We start from the raw sequence: 18,709 nt of genomic DNA on the forward strand, positions 1-18,709 counted from the left end.
ATAGGGCTTATACTAATCTTCGTCAATTTTTTTTTTAATTTATTGATGGTGATGATTGCTATAAGCCCTATACTCATAATATTACAGATACATGAATAATTTTAGTAGGGTATGTTTTAGTATCTATTAGCAATAACTGGTCAAATTTTCAATTCAATATGTGCTATAATAAGTGAATAGAGTGTACCTAATCACAGACATGTAGTGAATTTATAAAAAAAAAAATTGTGCTTAATTTAAAAAATTAATTTAAGGATAAAGATTTATTCTAGAGTAAGCATTCTTTTTCACTTTAAAGCTTAATATGTATACACACATAGCTAACAAAAATGAAAGACCTCTGATAAATAGTATTATATTTATGACTGTTTGAAGATAGGCTATTTTTACCATTATTTTGCATGCGATAATGACCAACTCCCCTTAAATGCCATCGACCTGGGACGGGATCGAACCCACAATCTCGAGCACAGAAGGCCAGCGCTATACCGACTGCGCTACCCAGACCGATATGACTAAGAAATACCAAAAAATTAAAAGAAAACAAAACAATTCTACAAGTTATCGAAGTTTACAGGATCTTTATTTCTTCAATATCACAGATGACAAACTGGAAATTACATTTTTGGCAACCAACACTTTCTAAAACAAATATTCACGCATAATTCCAGTTATTTAAAGAACATTCATAATTATGTATTAAATATTATCCTTTTTTATTTCTTTAATTAAACTATAATTGCTATAAATGATTTAATTTTACTTTTTCTCCGCAAACTGGGATAAAAAGACTCAATCCAGAGGCAGCATGGTCCAGAGGGGCTGATGCACACAATACACACAACTGCATGTACTCACAGACCACTCAGACTTTTAGATGTGAAAGACAAGAGAAACTACGGTGTTAGAAACACAGCACCGGAAAACAATTCTGCCATCTGTATAAATGCATCTTATATTACAAAGGGAGAGAATTTAAACATTCAAAATCCATAGGAAGATTGTAAAATTGCGGGCTGAAAAAAAAAATAGGCAGCATAAATGTTGAGTCTACTTTTCTTGTATGCATAAATATATGAGGTATCAATTGTCCAATATACAAAAGCATAATTGTGTATTTATATCTCGAGTCCCATAGTTTCAGAAGTAATACTCAAAGTCTATTTGCTCAATGTCTGTAATGTGTATGTTATTTCTGTTGGTATGGTAGAGAAAAATGTGCTGTGATGAAAATGAAGCATGGGTTTCAAAGACGTCAAGTTCATCAACTTCAATTTCTTTAAATATATCCTGTGATGTAATTTTACACGGAGCTACAAAGAAAGCGAGAAAGGAAAAGGAAGAACAAAAAATACAAATTTACAGTGTCTTCAAGAAAACACAACTTAACTGTATAAAATCCAGTACATTATTTGATGAACAATGGTTATGTTCACTCCTTTCCAGCTGTTCATATTTTTCAACACACTTCCTTTGATTGTATACTCTTATGAGAAATCTGCAGTTATCTAAACCCACAACATTAAGTTGTAGGTCATAGCTAAATTTATATAGCCTTTTTGCATTTTACTAACTGTCTGTATAATTTCTTGAAAAATGCTTTGTTGTAAAACATTAGTCAGTGCTTATTAAACAATTTGAGTATTAATTAGGACATATTTGTGTCATAACTAACGGGTTTGAAATGTACGCTGGTTTGCCCAAATACAGTAATCTTTCAAAATGTTTATGAACTCCGCTAGTCTGGAAGTAATGAATTCCTTTAAGTGGGAGCACCGGTAATGTGGAATCCATTACCCCATGTTAGGCTGATAGGCAAGAGTTAGATTAGTAGAATTGAATTTTGACATGTGAGAAAAATGGCTAGTAAAGTTTGTATGAAATTCTCTAATTCTCAGAAACAAGGTTCTTTGATATAACATGGGACCCCCTACTGTCTACTGTCATTATTATTGTTATTAATTTACCAACATCAGAATTTTCGTGATAAATTAGCAATAAAACATTAGTTTCTCCTATTTAAGCACTCTTACAATGATAATTACGAAATTTAAAAATTCTGAAATACTCAAAACTCAACAAAATCTTTTAATTCCAATCTACCTAACCCTTTTTTTCCTTTTGGATGTCATTTAACAATCTGTTTACTCATTCTTTCCTCTGGAGACCTCACGATGGTTATTGCAAGAACAAATAATAAAGAAAAGTAGATGGCTAAAAAGTTACCACTACCAGTGTGTGATGAAAAAATGTGGGCTCGGAAATCCAGCACTTTATAAGGTATGGAGTGCGGTGAAGTATTATTATTTCACCTCTAATAACAGATCACTAACTGCTTGGGTAAAGATACATGTTTTCATTTTTATATTTATGGGACACACTTTATGTTTTCGTGAACAGCATACATTTTTCTCTTTTGGAAAGAAGAGGTTGCAGCAAAAATGGTTTAGCTCAGTTTTTTAAATACTTTTGTTTGATTAGCTATTGTGTAAAATAACGACAAACTAATACAAGTCCACTCATATGCATGAACAAATGAATACAAATTCATCTGTACTGGTCTGTTTCAATAGTTAAATATCTGCATAATAAAATGAAATTAACACAGACATGAATGAGATTTCCATAATCTATATTGCACATAAGATAAAGAATTCACAGAAAAGATTTAGATGATATTAAGACATGACATTCTGTACCTTTATGACAGTGTCAGTTCATGAAGTATAGCCATGAGGAGCTTAATTACAGAAAATGGAAGCGACAAGTGACAACTGACGGATAAAAAAAAAAATTGGAATTTCAGAGAACAACTCATGCATAATAGGGACATACAGTATACTTACCTTATTTATAGGAATTAAAAGAAGAAAGTAAATCGAAAAGTGATGGAGATAAAGATGAACTATGACAAAACATGGTTCTAGAAAAAATACTTTCTTCTGATGGGTATTAATTATAAGTAAACATTTCTTTTAACTGAACTCGAAGTACTTAATGTATAGATGCAGAGAATTCAAAAGACAATTTATTGATAAATGTCATATTGTTATTTACTAATAAGAATTTAAAAGTAATGCCGACAAATGTAAAAAAAATTACACTGAAAAAAGATTACCGTCCTTAAACTACGAAAAAAGACACCCGCAGAGAAAAGAAAATTAACTGTCACAATTACCCAGTATAGCCAACAAGACAAGATAGTCAATTTGGTTTCACTAGAACCTTCATCATTTTTATTTCCCTTTAGAGTTTTCCTAACCATGCATGAAGAAATGTAGTGACATTTTGAGACACATCACAGAAATTTAAGCCACAAAATACATCGGCCAATCTAACAAAATACCGTACTTGGATCCTCATATAATTCTCTTGATTTCACTAATAATTTCATCTTTCTTACCCTATAGAGTTTTCCTAACAATGACTGAAGAATCATCTTTCATCATTACTGATATTTTGGGACTCACCCAGAATTCTATGCAATAAAATACATTGGCCAACCTAAGAAAATACTGCACTGGATCCTCGTCTATTTCCCTAGTTTCATTAGTGTTTTTATCTTTCTTTCCCTGTACAGTTTTCCTAAACATGACTGAAGAATGATCTTTCATAATTACTAATATTTTGAGACACACCAGAAAATAACAAAATACACTGGACTACCTAACAAAATATTCTACTGGATCCTCATATATTTCTCCTGATTTTGTTAGCGTTTTCATCTTTCTTTCCCTGTACAGTTTTCCTAACATTACTGAAGAATGATCTTTCATCATTACTGATATTTTGAGACACACCAAGCAACAAAATATACTGGCCAATCTAATGAATACTCTACTGGATCCTCTTATATTTCTCCTGATTTTGTTAGCGCTTTCATCTTTCTTTCCCTGTACAGTTTTCCTAAACATTACTGAAGAATGATCTTTCATCATTACTGATATTTTGAGACAGCAAAATACACTGGCCAACCTAAAAAAAGTTCTCTGCTGGATACTCAGATATTTCTCCTGATTTCGTTAGTGCTTCTATCTTTCTTTCCCTGAACAGTTTTCCTAAACATGGCTGAAGAATGATCTTTCATCAGTACTGATATTATGAGACAACAAAATACACTGGCAAATCCAAAAAAATTCTCTACTGGATCCTCATATATTTCTCTTGATTTCGTTAGTGCTTCTATCTTTCTTTCCCTGTACAGTTTTCCTAAACATGGCTGAAGAATGATCTTTCATCAGTACTGATATTATGAGACAACAAAATACACTGGCAAATCCAAAAAAATTCTCTACTGGATCCTCATATATTTCTCTTGATTTCGTTAGTGCTTTCATCTTTTTTCTCTGTAGAGTTTTCCTAAACATGACTGAAGAATGATCTTTCATAATTACTGATATTTTGACACACACCAGAGAATAACAAAATACACTGGCCAACCTAACAAAATATTCTACTGGATCCTCATATATTTCTCCTGATTTTGTTAGCGCTTTCATCTTTCTTTCCCTGTACAGTTTTCCTAACATTACTGAAGAATGATCTTTCATCATTACTGATATTTTGAGACACACCAAACAACAAAATACACTGGCCAATCTAATAAAATGCTCTACTGGATCCTCATATATTTCTCTTGATTTCGTTAGTGCTTTCATCTTTCTTTCCCTGTACAGTTTTCCTAAACATGGCTGAAGAATGATCTTTCATCATTACTGATATTTTGAGACACATGTACAGTTTTCCTAACATTAGTGAAGAATGATCTTTCATCATTACTGATATTTTGAGACACACTGTACAGTTTTCTTAACATTACTGAAGAATGATCTTCAATCATTACTGATATTTTGAGACAACAAAATACACTGTACAACCTAAAAAAATTCTCTGCTGGATACTCAGATATTTCTCCTGATTTAATTAGTGCTTTCATCTTTCTTTCCCTGTAGAGTTTTTCTAAACATGGCTGAAGAATGATCTTTCATCATTACTGATATTTTGAGCCACACCAGAGAACAATAAAATACACTGACCAACCTAAAAAAAAAATATCTACTGGATACTCATATATTTCTGCTGATTTCATTAGTGCTTTCATTTTTCTTTCTCTCTACAGTTTCCCTAAACACAACTGAAGAATGATCTCTCAGTATTACTGATATTTTGAGACATACCAGAGAACAAAATACACCGCCCAACCTAACAAAATACTTTACTGGGTCCTCATATTTTTCTCCTGCTTTCATTAGTGCTTTCATCTTTCTTCCCCTTATAGTTTTCCTAAACATGACTGAAAAATGATCTTTTATCATTGCTAACATTTTGAGACACACCAGAGAAAAAAATACACTGGCCAACCTAACAAACTACTCTACTGGATCCATATATATTTCTCCTGGTTTTACTATTATTGCTACAAGCTGAGAAAAAGGCCAATATCAGGAATGTCATTTATGAGTGACCTGTAGGTTGAGGTGCGTGGGCAATGAGGAAAGGTAACCTACTCAGCAAAGAGATAATACTATTACGCATAAAAAAAATAAAGACTTAGCACTTAACACACTCACAATAAGAGCAGGTTACTGAATGAAAATGCACCAATATGTTTGGGTGATATACACATGTCTGTGTACGAAGTCACATCTGTCCGTGCTTCACAATTAAGATAAAAGGAATACCCTCTGCTCTTCATATGTCACATGCCACCTCGTCAGCTTGTAACTATACCTTCATCTTTCTTTCCATGTACAGCTTTCTTAAACACGACTGAAGAAATGTACTTTCATCATTAGCGACAATTCTGTATATACTGCAGAATTCTATGCAATGTCATACAATTTCCTCATAATATTAATTTTCATCTTTCTTCTCCTGCACTCAATTATTTTCGTAGGAAGGGTGGATCCCAGAAATCATCTCCAAAACCTGCCACTGCTTTATCAGTGAAGTAAGACTTGTGTCCAAAATACGAAGAGTAATTACAAAATACATGCACCACATCTTTTTTTCTCTCTAAAGCTTTGCTATTTCTAAAATGTGTAGGCACATCCTTTATAAACATATGGGCAAAGTAATGTTCCATACATAACCCATCTCTCTCCCATGCATACTGGAATACTTTTTATAATAACACAATAAAGAAATAATCCTTAAACTGGTGGGCAATCTATTAGTTTATCAGAAAGGTGATATATAATCTGTGCCAGATCAGAGCAAGTCATCTCTATCCAATTTTCCAGGACTTTGAAGAACTCTTTCTTGTAGGAATATCAAAATAGCAGAGTCAGATAATTAAATTCAAAACACACTTGTTTACGCATAGGCAGTCAGACAAGAAGTATGTTTTAGAATGTTGTAGTGAGGTTTCTTGACTGCACACCAGTTGCAGACTGTTTGCCAGCGATCAGGAATCCATACTTACTTTCTTTTTGCTTTATTTTTTATTGTTCAATACTTCTTTCTTTTTACATTAATATGATATTGGTATCCTTTTACTGAATTTCACGTATGTTTGTATATAATTCCTGTTTACATCAACCAACAAGATTCATAGCTTGGCACACGCGAAAAAATTGTTTAAAGACAAAAAAAAATGGCTGATCACTAGAAAATAATTTGAAAAGATACAGAGATTCGAACCTAGGTCCTTGCACATATTAGTCTACACTGTCATTGCCTGGCAACTTGAAGAATAATTCTATTCATTTCCCTCTCCCTGCATTTTTCAGACATCAATCTCTCTAAGTATTGATAAGGTGCGTGTAAGCATCACAGCAAATACAAGAAGATCATCCTATAGTACTGTGATCATTACCGATTCTTCATTTCTGCCGTGACTATCAGCTAGTAAAGTACTACAGAGCATTCCAGCGATAAGTATTGGTTTATTCTTCGGCTGGGCAGCATGGTGCTTGAGCGACTGTCATCTACTGGGCCCTTAAACTCACAGCACTTCACCGAATTAAAACTTACATCCATATTTACTAACCATAATATGTTGTATTTAACATTAATTATTATATGTTATATTAATTACAGAATTTGACAATAGCTGCTGGAAGTCTTGACCATTTGCGCTACACAGAGTTCACATAGCCATAAAAAGCCATCATTCACATTCTGGGTATTTTCAACAGGATAATGCAACTGCTCATACTGCCAATGCGTCTATGACAGAATTCAGCCGTATCTTTGGGTGGAGAATTATCAATAGAGGGTAATGGCCAGCTCGTATCCCAGATATAATACCGTTAGATTTTTATTTATGGGGAACACTAAAAACAAAGTGTATGCAAATAATCTTCACACAATTGACAACTGAAAGATAACATTTGTGACGCAATAAGACAAATCAGTGCAGTGGAGCTTATGAACATGAACGATGGTTTTTTATAGCGATGTGAATTCTGTATAGCGCAAAATGTTCAACACTTCTCACGAAAATGAGCGTTTGCTCATATGGGAGTAAATTCTTTAATTTCTGTTTTACGTATATAATAGTTTTTTAATGTATATAAATAAATAAAATACAGTAGAACCCCGATTATCCGTCACCCTATTAACCGATTGGCGGATTATCCGACTGTCTGTTTCTTGCGCTTCTTTTTCTTCAGAAATAAATAACTTATATGAAGTGCTGTTTTGTGCAAGTAGATTCTACATGTTTTTGCTAGAGAGTCTTATTACAAGCCTTTATCGTTACACAACATTGTCTACCGGTCAAATTGCCATTCTATAAATATAACTTGTATATAAAATGTCTTCCACAGATGATAACAAAAAACGTGTTGTGCTACATATCGAAAAAAATGGAAATAATTGAATGGTTTGAGAAAGAGAAACTGTGGCTCATCTGGCATCACAATACAAGATTGGAGTTACAACTGTGCGATTTAATAAAAAAAAACAAGGAAAAAAGTGTAAAATATTACTGTATTTGCTCGCGTAATTTGCGCCCTCGCGTATTTTGCGCATGCTAATTTTTAAGGGATTATTTTGAACTTTATTTTTGCTCCGTGTATTTTGCACACACATTTTTCTCAGCGTAGTAGGGATTACGTACATATTTTTTTTCAGTGCAGTAGGGATTTTCCTTCCCTACAGTCCATCGTAGGTCATTCACCAGCAACTGAAGTACCTGCTTCAGAAAGAAACACCAAAGTCCCGCTACTTTAACAATGCTTGTCCTTGGTAGAGACAAGTTACCGGTATAGAAAATTAGCCCTACCGTAAATACTTACCTATACATATACTAATTGAGATAAACTCAGAACAGGACCTTTTATTTGAAAAATCCGTATATTTTACGCACCCCAATTTTTCAGTGGCCAAAGTTAATTAATAAGTGCGCAAATTACGCGAGCAAATACAGTATGTAAATCTACAACATGAGACCTCCTTTATTCCTATCTTTCTTGAGACAGTCATTACAAAGGGCTTCCTTGCCTCTTAAAAACCTGTCGTTGACAACCAGACTTAAATTAGTGAATTTCTGATCCACTACATAGAGAGTTAAATACAAGACCACGGAGGAAATTACAAAATCTTTCATTGTACAGATTATCCGATTTTTTCGATCAACCGTTCAGTCCATCTCCTTCATTACCACGGATAATAGAGGTTCTACTGTAATAATAAAAAACTTCCAGCAGCTACTGTCATGAGAGTGAGTACAAAATTCTGTAATTAATATAATATATAATAATTAATGTTAAATACAACATATTATCGTTAGTAAGTATGCATGTAAGTTTTAATTTGGTGAAGCGCTGTGAGTTTAAGGGTCTGGTTAACAGCGGTCGCTCAAGCACCGTGCTGTCCAGCAGCTGAAGAATAAACCGGTACTTATCGCTGGAATGCTCTATATAACACTAGAAGTGAAGGCGTCTAGTCAAATGTGAATGTTTTCTCTTAGCAGGATTAACAAACTGGAAGTGAACTGTCAGTACAATATGCCCACAATCTCAATATTGCCATTGAAGATTTAATTCTACATTTGGATTAAGCAGAAAAACAATATATATCCATTGAGAATGTACTTATACATTATGAAATAATGAAGATATATAATAAAAAATAACTGAAACATATACGATGTTTCACATTTGAAATGGCTCCCAGATCGTAATTTTCAAATGTATGTGCACAGAATTAGCTTTTATAACATATGAATAAATCTATAGAACATGTAAAATTAAACATGTCTTATATACATATATATATATATATATATATATATATATATATATATATATATATTAAGACATAAAAATTACGCCAAACTATCTTTGCTGCAAACTGTTGAATTGATTTAGTTGATAGTCACAGATGTTTTACTTACTGGTGCATTGGGAAGTAGCTAAAAAGGTCAGACATCAATAGTCAAGTTATTTTTTCTTTTCATTTTTTTTTTTTTTTAAGGATAACTCATAACAACCAAGAATCATGATCTGAAAATATTTACAGGCCCCCCACCATCTCCGACGGAGGAAAAGTAAACAACAATAACAAAACTCCTGCATCATCATCCTCCTAGTTATTATTACAACGCTGCAATATCATACAACTATGTACAAGGTACAAAAGTAATGTTTTATGTTAAATTATTTCCAAATGTACTGTATAACCGTAGTCTGCTAAACCTATAAAAGGCTCTCTCTTAGTAAGGCTTGCTATGTTTAAATAACACTTCTTTAAATCAATTACATATCTGCTGTGTTCAGTATTTCAGCAAAACGGCACAAAGATCAGAGCAAGTAATGAAACACTAAGTAGAAATGCACAGAAGAGCACCGTCTGCTTGTGCTACCTCGATATCTCGCACAACAGCCATGCTTACACAATGCCACTTCATTTTAATACAATTCAGTTTTCATTTTGTAGTCACATCATGTGTCAGTGTAATAACTTACTATTCTATAGCTTATGTGCAAAGAGTACCAAAAAAAATAAATAAACCATAGAGTTAACTTTGAATTCTTCCACACAATTCCAGAGCAAATCTTGTTACATAAAGTACGACAATGCAAACCACATATTTGTACCAATCAATTGAATAAAGAGTTCACTCAAATCATTTCCAACAGTAACAAGTGACACTGTATAAACATGGCATGGTAACAATACTACCATTAAAAATATTACTTCTTTTTTTTTTTTTATGGAGGTCAAACTGCTAAAAATTTCAGGAATGCTAAAACGGATGGAAAGGGAAATATTTTTCAATTTACAGTATGTTTGTTTATATGTTACAACTTGTTAATTTGATTATCTGAGAAAAATCAAAAGAACGTTCTGCCTCACTATCTCTCCTGTCATAACGAAACAGATTTTGAGTTCTGTTTCCACGACAATAATCACTATCAAGTTTTCTGCAGGCAGGATGAAATGTGTTACACTAGTTCACTTATGGGTGCAACGTTCTCTAAGGCCGCATTCAATGTGTGAAGATATGAACAAAAAGAAACATATAAGCCAGAAATACTGCACACAAAATAATTACAAAATATCTCTTTTTAAAACGTGGCTGAAGGTTGCTTTCTCTTGCTCTCGCAGTATCACACACGACCCTCTCATTGTACTCACAGATTCATACTACAAGGAGTCTCTGTTGTGTGAATGACAGCTCCCCCTGTGTACTGGACCTCCTTGACGATCGTACTGGTGTGCCACTCACATTCCCTCGCCATAGTCGCGATCCCCTACGTTGATTCGGTCCTGTGCTGCGGTCACATTGAAGCCCAGGATGCGGTTATCGACTCGAAACATCTTACTCTTCTTTGCCTTCTTGCCTTTGCCCTGGAAATTACAGGAAGTAAAAAGTGACATGAGTGAAGCAGTTACAAATTTATCATGACTTTTCCTACATCGTTCTGGAGAGATTGAAGCCATTTTCCTTCTCTCCAAAACATATTCTTTTGGAATATGCATTATATGTCTTTCTCGTGTTAAATTCTATCGTACCTGGTTAACATGTTTTGGTCTGTTGTGGGCCTTCTTCAGAACTGGCTGTTGCTGGTCTTGGCGCCTTTTGTTTTTTTTCCTGTGGGGGTGTGTTTGTGTAGTGTAATGTAGAGTCAAAGAGTGTGTGTGTTCTGAAATTGGGTTGTGTGTTGAGAATTTCATTTGGATGTGTTTTTGTGTGTCTGTATATTTCGTATTGTTCTAGAGTGTTTAGTTTCTGGCTTTTCGATTGGATGTGTAGAATTTCCATGTCTGTGTTGTTGTCTCTGTAGGTGTGGTTAGCATTTGTGACGTGTTCTGCATATGTGGATGTGTTTTGTAATTTTGTTATGGCTGTGATGTGTTCTTTGTAACGTGTTTGAAATGATCTCCCTTTTTGTCCTATGTAGAAGTTGTTGCAGGTGTTACATTTCAGTATGAACCACACCTACAGAGACATCAACACAGACATGGAAATTCTACACATCTAACCAAAAAGCTAGAAACTAAACACACTAGAACAATATGAAATATATAGACACACAAAAACATATCCAAATGAAATTCTCAATACACAACTCAATTTCAGAACACACTCTCTCTTTGACTCCACATTACACTACACAAACACACTCCCACAGGAAACAAAACAAAAGGCGCCAAGACCAGCAACAGCCAGTTCTGAAGAAGACCCATAACAGGCCGAAACATGTTAACCAGGTACGATAGAATTTAACACGAGAAAGACATATAATACATATTCCGAAGTTAAAAGTTGTGTAATCAAGATGTATATTCTTTTGGTTATACTACTGCAAAAATATTGTCATATTATCAGATTCTAAAGCTGCAATTCAGGCAATAGCATCCACCACTTACCCCAAAATGAAGAAAAGCAAAGAAATACATTCTATGACTGAACAAATTTAAGAACTTCGGAAAAATTAGTTACGCAATGGATTCCAGCACATTGTAATATAGAAGAAAATGAAAAAGCTGATATGTTAACTAAAAAAGCTCCAAAATGAAACAAAAAACAACTGCATTCCCTTATGAATTAATAAAACGAATAATAAAGAAGAAAATGAACGAAAATTATAATAGGTTGATGAATGAAAATTGTAAACTTAAGGAACTTTTGGAGAACTCTAATCAAATTCCTGAATTTCCTCGTAAAACCGCTGTTGCCATGTTTCAGTTCTTTTACTGGAAAAGCTTCACTGTTAACTCTTCAGCATTAGATACATATACATACAACTTTCTGGAATGCAAGCAAGGAAAGAAAAAGAAAAGATATGGACCAGGGAAGGGGAGAACACAACTTCGTATTTTATGAGCTTGAGTGCTTCAAAAGAAAAACAGAATGTGTTTTCCCTCTTACCCTTGTCACCACAGAATTCTCTTGATCGTAGATCAATGGTACTCAACCTCTGAGAGACCGCGGCCCGGTAAATTCTTTTCCATAAGATGAGGGTCCGGTCCCAACATATTTACTTGGATTTACGAGGTTTTCATGAGTGATATGCTTTTCCCTTTTTGTGAGAGAGGGGGACAGGGGGAGTGGAGAGAAGAGAGAGAAGGAGGGAGAGAAAGAGAGAGAGGGTATAGGGGAGAGAGGAAGGGTGGGGGAGAGCAAGGAGAGGGATGGGGAGGGGGAGGGGATGGGGACGGGGAGGGAGGGGGGAGAGAGAGAGAGAGAGGGAGAGGAATGTGTGTGCGTGCATGTGCATATTCGTACGATGGCAGTACCTTGACTTCCTGGAAGTCTGTATTAAGGGGGTTGACAGCAGGTGCAGGTATGCACATGTCGTCCTCTAGAGGCACTGCCCGCTGTGCACTCTTCCACTTAGATCGCCTCTCCAAGAATTGCCTTGCGAATTCCTGAGCTTCCTTTCCCTCCCCAAGATACAGCCGCACATAGTCCTTCACCTCATATGGCGATTCGATATCACGCAGGAAGCCTACAAACGTGGGTACTGAAACACACAAGTCAAGTCAAGTCAAGTCATAGAGCCTGTTAAATATACTGTATTAAGAACAAACCACTCAGTTCACTCAACCAATTTAATCAAAAGTGGAAACAAAACTGATTTCATTAAATGACTAAACATCTAACAGTTCATTTAATCATTCACCTAATCATCAGCCAAGTGACTCAGATTAAATCTCAATCCATTGAAATGAATATACACAAATACAGTGGTGACTAAAAGTTTAGAACATCTACCTAAAAATGCGTCTGGAAAATTTTAGGAACATACTGTATACTCAAATTGCACTCAAGAGACTGTAAAGAGTATATTTTTATGCACAAATGAAGGTTGGATTAAAGGTCGTGTGTATGAAATTCAAACTTCGATTAATTTTCTCACATTCTTTTATTAAATTAAACATTTTTAATTCTAGCAAATGATTAAAATTTTAATTAGGAACAGCAATAAATTTTGCAGTAATGTACTGAATCAGATGATGGCATCACCCTAAAGAGAATTGTGACTGATTATTTTTCCCTTGTACTCTTCATTTGTATCTCTAATTCCTTCTCTTCATTTACCTCCCCTGATACCCATAATGTATCCACTCCTAGACTAAGGAAAAAAGCTGGAAAGTGGACTCGTCATTCATAAGCACAAGGTTCAAGTTAGATGATTCTCGACATCAGTCCTGAAGTAGTGAGACATCTGGACACAGTTTTTCTGCTTACTATCACGTCAAGTGCACTACAGTAGAATTTCTCATATCCGACAAAGCCAGTGGCGGATAACTGGAAAATATGTTTATAGGTTATGTAAAGACATACTGTACTGCACAAACATTTTTTCCATGTTGAAATTTAGTAATTTTCATATAAATATTTAAAAATAAAGTTTTAAAATACGTACAATGTTTATTATTGTAATACATAATAGCATAAAAAATACTAAAAGTTTTTGTAACCTTATGACAATTTTAAATGGCAGCCATGTAATGTGAAGAGCTTGATGATTTGAACCTCTTTAACATATCTCTAATGTCTGCTTGTTTATAGCCTATATATTATCACTCGAATGAAACTTTTATGTGCTGTAGGAACAGAGAATTTCACACTTTCCTATTTAGACTCATTCAACACCCTTCGAAAAGGCCAAGTTCAAGTGGTAAATTTAAAGATATCGTCTCTGCGCATTGTTTGCAAGGCCCAACTAACAGCTTACTGACGCTACCAGATCTACTCCAGGGACATAATGGGTTTTTCAGTCTATTTCACGCATGAAAAATGTAAAGAATAAGCAAAATATGCGGCATGTGCAATCCATGAAAACAACTCACATCTTCGTCCGACTTTTCTTTCGCATGAACGACTATTATCTTTTTTTGGCCTAGCCAAAAGTGCCGTTGTTTTGGTATTGCTGGTTATTTGGGTGCCGGGTACGAGGGATTTTACTTACTAATATTTCCTCTAACCTTCGAACCTATTAACATTCAAATAGATTTAGAAGAATCAGTTACAAAATCTGAAACTTCCAAACCTGTACTAAAAGCATTAGCATTAATAGATAGAACAATAGATACCCACCAGAAGAATGGTTACATATCTACACAGATGGGTCTGCTATCGATAACAACTCAGGATCAGGAATTACGTGTGCGTTATTCTCATTTTATCAACCAGCAGGACATCATACAACAAATTTTGATGCGGAAATAATGGCTATTCATATCTCACTCCAACACCTACTGTACAGAATAGATGAATTTCAAAATGCTGTCATTCTCTCTGATTCTAAAGCAGCATTATATGCAATAAATTCATATAAAATGTCAATCCAAATTAAAGAATGTCACAAAATGATCCAACAAACTTCAAAAACTACAGAAAAGAATTCAACTGCAATGGATACCTGCACATTGCGGAATTGCTGGAAATGAAACTGCTGACTTTCTTGCCAAAAAAAAAAAGATTCCAATTTAATTCAGAATACAAATACAAGCCTACCTTTTACATCCATCAAAAGACTAATTAAAAATATATATAAAATCAAGCAAAACCAAGCACTATGTACCAAAGGCAAAGATAAAAAACAGAGCATTTTAATAATAAATAAAAAAAAAAAAAAAAAAAAAAAAACAAATTATTCCAGAAATCCCACGTAAATCTGCAGTAGCAAAATTCAGACTGCTTACAGAACACGATTATTTGGCCAAACACTTGAATAAAATAGGAATTTACACAAAACCAAACTGCCCTCTATGCAACGAAGAAGAAGAAATGACTGAAGATAATCTACAAACCTGTGAAGTTCTACCTGATGGATCTACCACAGAGAAATATTGGAGAGCAAGAACGCTAATGGCTTCGTTGCCAAAACCCGGCATTAGATAACAACAACAACAACACATTTCCTGCATTTAGTCTTCAGTTCTGTTCAGCAGTTTTCACAAAAGGAATAAATAACTCGAACAAATTAGGTGACAAGCATACTCACTGTCCACAGAAGACTGGAGCCCGCTCAGGGCCTTGTTGCACCACTGTGTGAACTCATCACCACGAGGCACATTCTGCTCGAACAGTTTCATCACTAGGGCCTCCTCTTTCTTGCTGCGAGTCTTACTGCTCCCAGTTTTCCCTGAAGAGTTGTTTCCAGCTGAAGTGCTCGCTGTCCCAGGCTTGGCTTTCCCAGTTGCCTTCCCAGCAGGTTTCACTGTACTAGGCACCACTTCGTCCCAGAAGCCAACTACACCTTTGTACACAATTTATCACATTTCATTATATAGCTACACCAACGACTTTTCATGCTGGAGATCTGGATTGAAAATTCTGACAAATCCAAGTGGTATTTTGGTGAAATGAAGTGCTGGAGCAGGTTTCTAGGGTACTTCCCATTTTTCCATAACACTCGTTCACTATTTTATCAACTATTAACCCTATTTTATCAACTATTAACCCTATTTTATCAACTATTAACATCAATATAATGAAAAAGATTACTAAAATATACATGCATATGATAGAACTTGCTTAAGAAATTCTGCTGATGGGAGGGGGACGACGATGAAGGGACATCAATAACAATAATAATAATAATAATAATAATAATAATAATAATAATAATAATAATAATAATAATAAGTTGACCAATATTTAAGTATCAGGAAGCAAGTTAATCTTATGATGCAATTATTCCAAGTAGTTATAGTTCCTTTACTATATCTCTTCCTCGTGCAACGTCACAGTTTGCGGTGAGGGGAAAGAGAGATAACAGAATTTTGCAATGCTTTTTATGCTCAACCATGCTGATATGTAGTAATTATACACCTGGTAGCAGCCCTTTAATGGACCTCATTAAAGTACACCTATTCATTAAAGTTCAGGTGTTCCACCAATCAGAAAACATCATTGTAGCAATATGGAAGCACAAGTATTGATTATTCTCGGATATGCAATCGAAAGACAACTAGCGAAACGTCATGGAGGCTGGAAATCCAATACTGTCGCAGAAGGTTATGTTCTGTTACTATAATAATTAGCGTTAATTGTAAATAATATTCAAATAAATTCAATTTGTCATCTCGTTTTTCAATGTCTAAATCAATTCCAAGGTTATATCAAGATTAATATTTATTTTACTCTCTAGATTATATCAAGGTCAATGACATTTGTTTCTCGGAAAAAATCAATACTTTCGCGTCTGCGCACATCTCACAATTTATGAGATATTGCACAAGGTCAGTTCCGCTCCCCAGTCAGATAAGAATAATATGAATGCTAATCTTCTTCCTGCCAGTTTTCTTCCCTGTATATGTTCTCAATTTCAACATTGGACTGAGCAAAAGAATTCTTAGCAGTGAAAGAAATTTATGATAAAACCTGCAATAAGCCTATTTCTAACTTGGAGGGTACTGAATATGCAACGAAAAAAAAAAAAATTTCAGTTATGTTATGTTAGTGATAAATCCTTCCCCCCCCCCCCCCCAAATCTTTCAAGTACAGGATAATGTGTTACTGCATGACAAAAGCAGAGTAATTAATACAGTATGTCCTGAGCAAGTGAAATGTTTCCATCATAAAAATCTTTCTCATTGGAATTTATGTACAAGTAATGATTTATTTCTTAGGAGCAAATAAAAGCAAGCAATCCAAAATAACTAACGTTTTTGTAAAATAATTATAAGTTATTATTTAATGTAATGATGCTTTAAATGTCATTTCAATTATGTTTTTCTTATTTTTACTGTTTTTTTTTTCAGATCTCCATAAAAACGTATATGTGAAAATGAAGCTTTATTGCATTTGTCTTTATAAACAGCTGTGTCTACAGCAAGAAGAATGAACTGAAAGGTTTACATGCTTCAACATGCAGTATCCTTCATGTGTACACCCTATGGCTTGGTAGACAGTAGGTTCGTTCCAACAAGCGGTTCATGGATCAGTTCATGTATGGTTCCTGTATCATCTTATGTGCATGCCTAGTTGAGCATCTGCTATGGGATTGAAACTGGACTGGATGCTATTGGAACGCTTTCGCGAATCGTTATGTACTAAATCCAGAGATGCTATAACTGTGATCATCTTTGCTAAGAACGGGATGCTTATTATTATCGTTTTGCAGCTAATTCTAATTGCAGAAAATAGAATTTCGATCATTTTCTATAAAAAGATGACAAAAAATGTGGAAGGCAAGAATTCCGCTAATTCAATGTCGTGTACTGGGGGACTCTCATCTAAAAATAGTTCTTTTTTTTTTTTAATTTTTAATATATGTACGTTATTTATTATACTTAAAGCTGCATGTCGAAATTGTAATTAACTATTTCAATACCCAAATAATTTCCATTCCCTTTCTTTTTGGCGAAAATTTAAATTAAATCTCTAGTTTTATTATTCGTCTGCACTGGCACTTTTCATCTTAACCTTATTGGTGTGAACAGTCGATCATGTCTTTCTTCAGTATCCAGGAGATGTTGGTGAGCTTATGCGCATGCGCGTCTCGCATACTCTTCCGTACATGCCTCAATCCACGGACTATTTCTGATCATTCCGAACCCGTGTCAAAAGCTTGTTGGAACGCCCGACTGCAGTACATGTTTCCAGTTCAGGACTGGTTCGGATTGTGTTGGAACGCTTTTTCTGTACTGCGCATGCTCACGATGGTTACAGACGGTTCCTGACTGTTGTTGGAACGAACCTAGAGTTAAACTTAATGTCATTTAAAAAAACCATCTATTTTCATTATTTAACAATGCATACCTGTGGTTGCAGGAGCTGTGCTACCCCAAACTGTGGTTGTACCAGCACCACTAGATGTCCAGGATAAGGACTGTGAAGCAGTTCCCCAAATACCAGCCGAAGGAGGCAGAGACACCTCCTTCTGCTGTTGTGCACGTTCAGCTCGTTCCCTTTCTTGCTGCTGAAATCAAAATGATACACTTGCAAAATCAATTGCAATTTGTGAAGGATTCACCCTGTTGGTAATACATAATATGTGAGGAAAAATCAAACTTAGCTCTTCAAGCAACATTTAACTAATTTTAAAGCAAACAAAAAAAAATTTCTTTAACGATATGTATGTGACTATGGACATGGGTTCACCACTACGACCCTGAAACCAAGATTCAAAGTATTGAGGGGAAACGTAAGGGTTTACCATCTCCTAAAAAATTCAAGGTGCAACCATCAGCAGGCAAGGTTTTGCTCTCTGTTTTTTGGAAGCCCAAGGTGTTATTTTGAGACTATTTGCAGAAAGAAGTCACAATAACAGACCTTTCTTCTTCTTTGGCACTACGG

The 18,709-nt window shown here is 34.8% G+C and overlaps 1 protein-coding gene across 2 annotated transcripts in view; it reads right to left on the minus strand.

The window, feature by feature from the left end:
• Nucleotides 1-9,349: 9,349 nt before the first annotated feature.
• Gyf (GIGYF family protein Gyf) overlaps nucleotides 9,350-18,709 on the minus strand; it is a 96,675-nt gene continuing 87,315 nt past the window's right edge. Inside the window, exons 21-24 of one of the 2 annotated variants that reach the window (XM_069839153.1) lie at nucleotides 18,173-18,332; nucleotides 15,411-15,665; nucleotides 12,694-12,920; nucleotides 9,350-10,800 (exon numbers count right to left, since the gene is read on the minus strand). In XM_069839153.1, the coding sequence (XP_069695254.1) occupies nucleotides 10,675-10,800; nucleotides 12,694-12,920; nucleotides 15,411-15,665; nucleotides 18,173-18,332 (768 nt within the window). In that variant the 3' untranslated portion in view covers nucleotides 9,350-10,674. The remainder of the gene's footprint in view (nucleotides 10,801-12,693; nucleotides 12,921-15,410; nucleotides 15,666-18,172; nucleotides 18,333-18,709) is intronic. The other variant, XM_069839154.1, reaches the window with a different exon arrangement.

Source organism: Periplaneta americana, chromosome 11 (genome assembly GCF_040183065.1).
Source record: "Periplaneta americana isolate PAMFEO1 chromosome 11, P.americana_PAMFEO1_priV1, whole genome shotgun sequence".
NCBI classification, from domain to species: Eukaryota; Metazoa; Arthropoda; class Insecta; order Blattodea; family Blattidae; genus Periplaneta; species Periplaneta americana.